General features: G+C 40.7%; 1 protein-coding gene across 1 annotated transcript; it reads left to right on the top strand.

Annotated features, from left to right (window-relative positions):
• Positions 1–2,090: 2,090 nt before the first annotated feature.
• On the top strand, positions 2,091–8,806 carry LOC306970245 (protocadherin-10-like). Its single transcript, XM_079566133.1, has 4 exons — positions 2,091–4,777; positions 7,034–7,095; positions 7,177–7,289; positions 7,602–8,806. The coding sequence occupies exons 1-4, from the start codon at positions 2,267–2,269 to the stop codon at positions 7,871–7,873; spliced, it is 2,958 nt and encodes a 985-aa protein (XP_079422259.1). The 5' UTR covers positions 2,091–2,266; the 3' UTR covers positions 7,874–8,806.
• The last annotated feature ends 1,134 nt before the right edge of the window (positions 8,807–9,940 follow it).

Here is a 9,940-nt window from a genome sequence, read left to right as displayed (position 1 = left end):
ATTTTTAAAGTGGTATTTCTGCACTTTTGTAGTTTAGTGTGAACTGAAGGTAATTCCATTTTTGAACAAACATTAACTAAAGGTGTCTACGTGCACATTGTTTTGCAAATTGCTTTGCATAAGAATTGTTTGGGTGGCACGGTAGTGCTTGCCCTTCACAGCTCGGAGGTCCCGGGTTCGATTCCCACCTGGACAGGGCCTTTCTGTGTGAAATTTGGTGCAGATGTGTGCAGTCACGACAGCGCTTCTGCCAGTCTCCCCCAGGTGAAACTAAAGCTACATACGTTACGTAGCTTACCACTACCGAGTATGGAGTGAATGTCAAATTGTCATTGTCATGTTAAGCACTTTGTGACAATGTCTGTGAAAGGCGCTATACGAATAAAGTCCTTTTCCTTTCCCTTCCTTTCCTGTCCTTTGATTGTCAGTGTTGAGAGTGTTGAGTCCCAAAATATATCAACATGTTTTATTTTTTTTGTCTTTGCACAACTCAAAATGTGTTTGTACATCAGTTACTTCGGAGTTAAGGAGTTGTTCCATATCTTAGAATGAAGAATAAAGCAAAACATATCCCTGCCATTTTAACAGTCAAGAATCAAGCATGACATTATTTCAACTTAACCCGCTTAAGTGTTTCAAAAATATAGGCTAGCCGTGTTTAATCCGGGAGTTTTAAAAGCTGAAAAGTAGTTAAAGACAAGGGGATTGATAGTCTACTCGCCCTTGAGTGAGCTAAAGTGAGTGGGCGGGGCCTATGGCTGTTGTGTGTGTAGGAGGCAGTGACAGAAACATAATCTCTTTTGTGTTTTTTGATCCCTAAATGTGCTGCTTGTTGTGTGCCCCTTATCCGTGGCTACTTAGTGTGTGCGTACGTAAGCGATGCCATGCACTTAAGGGCTGTGAAAAGCAGGTCAATATGAGGAAACCACATGTGCACGCCATGGATAGCCCTGGGATTATTTCTCACAAAATGTCTTAATTCCTCTGTTCACTAATGATCCAGGGAAAATGCCCTCTAATCTCCATTCCATTAATTAAAAAGAGCATGAGCCCGTGGACAACCGCACCATCTGCTGCCGCTGCACTCCCAGTTCCTATGCAGACAGATTGTAGCTCCAACCAGGGGAACAGAGATTTTCAGAGCGCACCGAAGTGGATAGTAAACAGATACAACAACGGGATAGTATTAATGTGAAATGAAATCTGCTTCAGAAATGTGCTGAAAATGCTGTTTTATGAGCAGCTCCACTCACTTGTCTGGGAATTTGAGCCACCCCTCCGGAATAACTTTACAACTCTTGCACTTCAAACACTGACATAAAACTACAGTATGTATCTTTAGAGACCTGACAGTATTTTTAGTGCATTTGAAGTAACACCACTTTTATGGACTTTTTCGCCTTGGGCTTTGCTTTGGATTCAAAGGATTCTGGGTTTTTTCAAAGAACAAGTTGATGGACTTTTTTTTATTAGCAGTATACTCTTTGCTTCTGTCCAATGGATATAACGTTAGCTTTGATAGCATGCACTTCTTCTCCATTGCTTTTTGTATTTGACATATTACCCTGAGCGAACGCAGTAAAACACACTATTAAAATACTAAAATAATCAAATGAATCAATGAAAGGTGTAAATGCACTTGGCATAACTGTCATGAATACTGAGCCAAATATTGTTAAAGTGAAAATGCATAAAGAACAGTGAGCCTGAATATGCATGTATTACTGTATGAAAGCAATATAAAATCCATTCTATATCAGGCAGATTTAAAGCTTTAATAACCGTATGCAAAAAGAATGTGCACATTGGGTGACACAAAGGGGTTATGGCATTATAACTTTCACATGACATTGCAATTTAATACCCCCCACACACACAAGTGTAATATTTTAAGCCACAGTGCGTTTATCAAAACTATGTGCAACTTTAAATCTTATTATGTAGGTGTGCCTCCGGGAGATTAAACTGTTCCCAAAGATAATAGGTCTCGGATTGAATGAATGTGCACTGACGAACACATAAGCCCGCGGGAGGGACACACGAGTTTGATCGGGCTAGTAGGCAGCAAAGATTATCCAAACAGATGTCGTTTCCCCATCAATTGGAACAGTATAGCCAATAATAAGCGCGCGCGCATACACACACACACCGCGCGCACTAATCTGAGCGATAACCCAGTGCACATCCTCTCTCCTCTCTCTGTTCTCCCAGACACAAAGCTGCACTAAGAACACTGTCAAGTTTTCTCCTTTGTTTGGACGCACAAATGGACGCGCCGAGAGCGAAGAGAGGACTCTGCTGGAGGTACAAAGTCGTGTTTTGTTTCGCGTTTTTATGGGACTTGGTGAACGGACAGATAAGGTATTCCATCCCAGAGGAGCTTGAACACGGGGCTTTTGTGGGGAACATTGCGGAGGACTTGGGGTTGGATCTCAATAGACTTTCAGCGCGGAGATTTCGAATAGTTTCGGGCTCAAAGAAACAATACGTGGAGGTTAATTTGGAGAACGGAGTTTTGTTTGTGAACGAACGGATTGACCGCGAGGAACTATGCGAGCAAAGTTTGTCATGTTCCTTTCACCTGCAAGTGGTCATAGAGAATCCCCTGGAGCTCTACCGAGTGGAGGTGGAAATCTTAGACGTGAATGACAACTCTCCCGGCTTCCCCTGGACCGAATTTAATCTGGATATCTCTGAATCTGCAACGCCCGGGTCGCGCTTCCCACTCGAGAGCGCGCAGGACCTGGACGTGGGTTCCAACTCACTCCGCACTTATTTACTCAGCGTCAACGAGCACTTTCTCCTGGACATTCAGACCCGGAGTGACGGGAGTAAATTTGCAGAGCTTGTTCTCCAAACTCCCTTGGACAGAGAGCAACAGAGCACGCACCAAATGGTTTTGACCGCAGTGGACGGAGGCGCACCGGAGAGGTCTGGCACTGCGCAAATTGACATCACAGTGCTTGACGCCAATGACAACGCGCCCGTGTTTGACCAGTCGTTTTATAGAGTGAGACTGCCTGAAAATGCACCCAAAGGAACAGTTGTCATCAAACTCAACGCCTCCGATTTAGACGAGGGCCCTAATGCTGATATAACTTATTCCTTTAGTGGCCACGCACCTCTCAAAGTGCGTCAGCTTTTCAGTGTAGACCCCCATACAGGTGAAATCAAAGTCAAAGGCGTTATTGACTATGAAAAAGCTAGAATGCATGAGATCTATGTCCAAGCTAAGGACAAAGGGCCATCTCCTGTGGCTGTGCACTGCAAAGTTCTTGTGAATGTGCTAGACAAAAATGACAACGTCCCTGAAGTCATTTTAACTTCTGTGTCCACACCTGTCCAGGAAGATGCACCCCCTGGCACTGTCATAGCAGTCATAAGCATCACAGACAGGGATTCGGGTGAGAACGGCAATGTTGACTGTGAAATTCCCAATCTGATCCCATTTCAGCTTCACTCCTCATTTAAGAACTATTACACTTTAGTTACTTCGGACTTTCTGGATAGAGAGTCAGTGGCGGAGTATAACATCACGCTGACAGCTAGAGATATGGGTTCGCCACCGCTGTTCACACGCAAAACCATACTTGTCCAAGTTTCTGATGTCAATGACAATGCTCCTCTGTTCAAGCAGCCTTCCTATACTGTGTATCTGACGGAAAATAATGCACCAGGGGCATCTATCTGCTCTGTAACTGCCCAAGACCCAGATTATGGTCAAAATGCTTACTTATCCTACTCTATCCTAGACAGTAACATACAGGGAATGCCAATATCCACATATGTGTCCATCAATTCCGACAATGGAAATCTCTATGCTTTGAGATCTTTTGACCACGAACAACTCAAGAACTTCCAAATTATGGTGCAAGCCCAAGATGCTGGTTTCCCACCTCTGAACAGCAATGTCACTGTGACTATTTTCATTTTGGATCAAAACGACAATGCACCAGTTATATTATCGCCAAAAACTCAGAATGGCTCGACCCCGATTGAAGCGGTGCCCAAATCGGCCGATCCAGGTTACCTTATTACCAGGGTAAATGCAATGGATGCCGATTCGGGGCAAAACTCAAGGCTGTTTTATCAAATGCTCCAAGCGACAGATTCAACACTGTTTAGCATTGCTCTCTACACAGGCGAAATTAGAACCATCCGCCAGATTAGTGACAAAGACCCCACCAGGCACAGATTGGTCATTCTGGTCAAGGACAATGGTCAGCCCCCGCTCTCGGCAACAGTTTCCATCATCTTGTCAGTAGTGGACAGCTTGCCAGAATCACGGCCCGATTTGGGTGACCTGTCACTGAGCCTGCATCACAACTCCAACTTCACCCTGTATTTAATCGTGTCCTTAGGCGCAGTTTCGTTCACATTTCTTGTGGCTATCATCGTCCTGGTTACAGTGAGGAGATGCAAGGACAGACCGACCAATGGAACATATTCTCTGCCTTTCTTTAGTGGATGCTCTTGCTGTTCGAGATCCAAGACAGCAACAAAAGAGGTGCTCAAAAAGTCCAACCTTGGAATACGGATGCCCCCAAGTACAAATGGGCTTACTGAGGCCAATGCAAGTGCTATACGTCAAGCTTACTGCTACAAGATGTGCTTGACGCCAGAGTCATCCAAAAGTGACTTTATGTTCCTCAAGCCATGCAGTCCAGTCATGTCGGTCCAGCAGAATAATGTAAAGAGTACGGATTATCTGACATCAGGATGGAGCACGCTGGACAGGAATGAAATAACCAACAATACATCACCATCTCCAAATGAGGTGAGTCAAGAGTTAAGTTTATGTGCTGTTACAGGAGGAGAATAATACTACTCAGGTACAAGCAACTAAATTCCATCCTGACAGTGACTCAGGTGAAAAAGTGGAACTTCAAAAAGAGTATATCATTGTGTCCATGGGTAAGATACTTCACCCACCTTTTCTGTGTGAATGCAGAGGCTTTTGGCACTGATTGGCAGCCAAGTTTCTGTGAATCTACCCCAGGACAGCTTTGGCTTCAGACATAGCTTACCAGCACTCAGTGTGGGGAGAGAATTAATATCAGTCCACTATTATTATTGATTTAACAGAAAAAAGTTATTTCAAAATATCACTTTGAGCACAGCAATACCAAATATCGGCTTGGTAGCTTGCAATTTAACTTCTGAATTAATCGTCTATTTACTTGAGGCCAAAATACTTTATCATTGCGAGACAGAACTAGTGTCTAGACAGAAGTCCATGATCACTGTCCACTTGCACTTGTGGGTTTTGTTGTCTATTAATCAAATTTAAATGTGTTTGGTCAAATGCTGTCTTAACGTGCCATTTGCACCCTGCTCCAGTTACTATTGAATACTGGCTCTGTTCTGAGCAGCACACCACTAGAATGAATACTTTCTGTGGTCAGCCAGTGCCTTGAATTTCAATCATTTCCAAACAACATTGAGAAACCTTGCCAACATGTTACCATTGCCAAATGGGTATTATTGTCTCCAAAATGAGTCACCTAGCTTTACTGATAAGTTATGACAAATGCATTAATTCTAAACTGGATTTAATGTGCAAAGCTAATCATGCTGTGACTATTTTGCAACTCAATGAACAATTCCGAAGCACCCAGCCATCTCCGCACGCTGTGACAACACATCCCACTGTTAGGGCCGATAATCCCTGTCTATACTGGGTGTGTGGTGGTGGGGATTAAAGGTGCACTGGTGATAAGAGAGATATTTGAGGAGGAAGCAGCACCGCAACTCATATTAGTCACATAAGCCGATTAACAGTTGGGGTTTTATTATAAACGAAGAACAAAAATAAGTTTTATTTTACATTCAGGGAAGGAAAAAAGCAAACTGGCTTAATGCAATATTCCACATTTGCTCTGAGGGGTTCGTCGCATGGGAGTTTTAAAACAACAACATCAACAAAAACAATATATGAATATTTTAAGTCATTGGTCATGTTAATTCTCAACCAAATAACAACATTCACACTCTAATGCTTTAAGGGCAAAATAAAACACAAAAATGCAGAATGTTCATTAAAAATTCAACAACTTCTCAAGGCAGAAATCACTTTTATTTGACTCTGTTGGCCTAGTACAATATTGTTTCTGAAAAAAGGCCTCTGCATAAAGATTGGTTTCTGTCAGTGTGTTACTATTAACAGAGATTATTTTCTCGTGAGTCAATTTTATCCGTCGAAACAAGAGACACTATAGCGCGTCGATATACATACTCTGCCTGAAGCCAATTAATAACCTGGGGAAACTTGGGCTTGTTAGACATGATTTAGAAGTGAAAGGATGAACTGTGGAATGGCGCTGTTTTCTTTCTTTGTTCTGCAAGGCCTAAATACTAGACCAGATTTTCCAACTTTTTCTCTTTTCACTTTTTTTTTTCGTCCATACTTCTAGTACCCCTTACCTTGCCATAGCTTCCCAGTATTTCTTTTCTGTTCTTTTTTTGAACATTATGCTATATTACACAGAATTTACTCATTTCTCCTTTTCTGTCTGAAATAGAAAAGAAAGTATATTATACATAGTATTGCTGTTGAAATAATGATGTGGATGCAATGTGTACAACTTTGTCAAATAAAGTTGTACACTTTATTTGACAAAGTTGTCAAATAACTTTGTCAAAGAAGTTATTTGACAATGTGTGAATTCTCAGACATGCTAAAGTTGGAAAAAATGTCCTTGAGGCATTGAAGCACTGTGTTTTCAGACATCGTGAAAAAACTATCGGTAGTAAGAATTTATTATACGCAGGCTTCATTCAGAGATCAAAAGCGTGAACATATTCTCAACAATTCCCTCTACGTGTTCTATATTGTCTACTTTAAAGAAAAATGGAATGTCAATGTTAATAGACAGTACATTTTATCACAAGCAGAATGTGTCCTCTATTGAATGACGTTTGAGTCTATATAAATACATACATTAGAAAGGAATTAGTAAACATCTTTCAAACTTCAAATTTCCTGTGGCCAAATCATCCATCGTGACTAACGTACAGTGCCTTTCTCTCACAGCTAAAATCTTCAAACAAGGATTGGACCTGGACAAAGAACGAGCGGAACTCTGCGTATAAAAGGTATACCCGTGTGAACATTGGAGAGACTATTACTTGAATCAACAATACACTAATGCACTACTTATGTTTGGGAAATTACAGATACAGTACAGCCAACATGGACGGCACTCTGTCGCGCCAACCGAACTATGACGCCGATGGCTTTTCCTGCACCGTTGCACCGCAGTATTGGACCTGGGGCTCCCATATGAAAGGTCTGTCTAAAATAAGGGCTTATAGTAGTTCCTCTGGGGGGGGAAGAAAAAAGAACGGGGGGAGGGAGGGGGGTCCTTTGAGTGCTTGGTGAAGGATTTAGTTTAAAAGTGAAATGGTAAATGCAGATAATACCAGGCACCACAAGGGAACGGGGGTTTTAATGCATCAACAAAGGGATTATTTTAGTCACTGTAAGAAGCTCCCTTTTAAAAGCCAGATACTTTAAACCGTGTATTTAAATGAAGTATACTGTATGCAAATGAGGCAGGATTAATCTCCATACAAATTCATGCTTTTTTTTTTTTTGACAGACTGCAAGTTATCTCTTCAAGAAGCAAGCGTTCCCAACTACTCGTGGACTCCAAAATACACGCAGGCAAATTCAGAAGAGCCCGACTACCAGCACAATGTGTATATCCCTGGCACCACATCTGGGTACAGCACTCTGAAGCTGGCGCCCAGAGGAGAGCTGGACGTGTACAACAGCTTTTCCACTTTTGGCAAGAAAAAGAGGTTAATCTCAAACTATGAGCAAACATTCGACAAAGACAATGGACTCATAAGCAATGATATATTTAAGTAGCGCGAGGACGGCATAGCAGGCTGCAAGAAGGAGAGCAGACACACTTTGCTTTTGGATTCAATATCTGAGGCGGTGAATTTATTTTAGTCAAACTAAGAAGCTACAAAAGAAGGTCTGACCTTTAAGTGAGTGGTTTGATGTAAGTGGAAAACTTTTAAAAGAACAGAGCTGTATTTCAAGAACCGTAATGGTTTCCTCACTGCAAAGTATAAGAAGGGGATGTGCTGAATTTTAGAAGTACGTAGGTGGCCAATTTTTCTGCACAATAACATCATCAGCTTGTTGTTTTTCTGCGACTGGACTATTACTAGTAGAATACTATTGGCTTCGATCCCTCTGATTGCAATTTGAAATCAGTTTGTTTTTTTGGTCCTAGATTTTGCCAAAGTAATTGTACATTATCAATATTACATCAGTTTGTAAAGACATACGGTGCACTTTGTAAAAAAAAGATAAATAATAATAGTAATACTCCTCTCAAAAGCATTCCAAAATGTGTTAAAAAAAAAGTGGAGTTCTCTTGAGGAAAAAAAATCTCTTCATTGTTCACATTGTGATGCATTTTTATGATTACAAAGTGATTATGTGGACTTCTTTCTTGCCGAATCCTTCTTTCCGGCAACTTGTACTGTATGATCAGAGTTTCAGACTATGGGAATGTATAATTTAAAGGAATATCTGTAAATACAACTGTCACAGAAATTCATATTCATCGTTTTGTACTGAGAAAATATTTCATTAACAAAACATTAGGTGTGTGTCTATAGGCATGAGTTTCAGCAAGATATTTTGCTTTTGCTATGTTCGTTGATTTTACATTGATAGTTGCATAGTGAAACAATGTCTTGTCAAGTAATGGATTGCGCTGTTTTTCAAAATGTCGGCATAGTGTACATTTGTAGAATTTATTTAAAAAGTACATTTTATTTACTTCAGTGTATTTTCTGTATTTATTATTATAATGTATGTCTATATAAATGATGCATTGACTATTGTACATATTATGTGAATAAGAATACATTTGTCTACTACATATTCTGCAGTCTAACCTTTCGCTTGTGTCTGCTCTTTTTATTCAAAATCATGGAATAAACAAACCCAGGGCGAGTGTATTACCTCCAGCTAAAGCATGTTAACTGCTAATAGTCTATCGGCATTGTGTAGCACACAGTATTTTGCAATGTAATAAATATATTTTCTATATGTGACATTTATGGAGGACATTAGCAAAGTGAATGAAGCAGGTTCATGTAGCTAATCTCAGAGACTGTGGGTGAGACACAGGCGCGTATACGAAGACTTACACCTAAACCCTCTCAGCTGAGACACAAGAACACTACACATCTTTGTGCAGTTTTATTAGCAGATAATTGCTTAGAAAATGAGACGCGTAGCATAAACAACTAATTGTTATTCATATCATCACTGACAGCTCACTTGCCCATATCCAGCTACCAACATGCATCAAAGATCACTTTCATCGTTGAAGACAAACTGATTGACCGAAACTATTTTTAGAAACCGTTGTTAGCCAGATTGTAGTGTTTTCTAAAATGCTTTTATGAAGGATGTTAGGAGACAAGTCTATTTGCTGTCTCCCAAAGCCCAGATTTATCCAGAATAGTTGAATACAGTATGCTAATTTGTTATCACATTACATCCAAAATGTGCACCTTTATAATGATGAATGTGCTAAGATAAGCTGCTCTCTGGACACAAGGACATGTCTTTGTAAGCTCTCCGTTGTCCACACATGTCCACACAAAATCACTAGTCTAAGAGCAGCCTTAAAAGACAATTTTACCTTAATAAAGTCATGTAGTCATGTATCTATTTTAGCACAGCTTTTATATAACAGTGACGAAGGTGTTAGAGCAGGTCATCTCATAATTAGAAGGTTGGCAATTCAAATCCCTGCTCCTGCTAGACTTTGTCGTGTCCTTGGGTCAGACTTGCCCTGCCTGAGTGAATGTGTTGTGCGAGTGAATGAAGGTGTAACCTGTATCTTCCAGTACACTGCCACTCTAATTTTGGGTGTGGTTTGCTTTGTCTGTTTTCCTTAGTTGT

Source organism: Gobius niger (genome assembly GCF_951799975.1).
Source record: "Gobius niger genome assembly, chromosome: 11".
In the NCBI taxonomy this organism is placed as follows: domain Eukaryota; kingdom Metazoa; phylum Chordata; class Actinopteri; order Gobiiformes; family Gobiidae; genus Gobius; species Gobius niger.
Note: the sequence above shows the minus strand (reverse complement) of the source record. Positions and strands in the feature narration are given on the sequence as shown.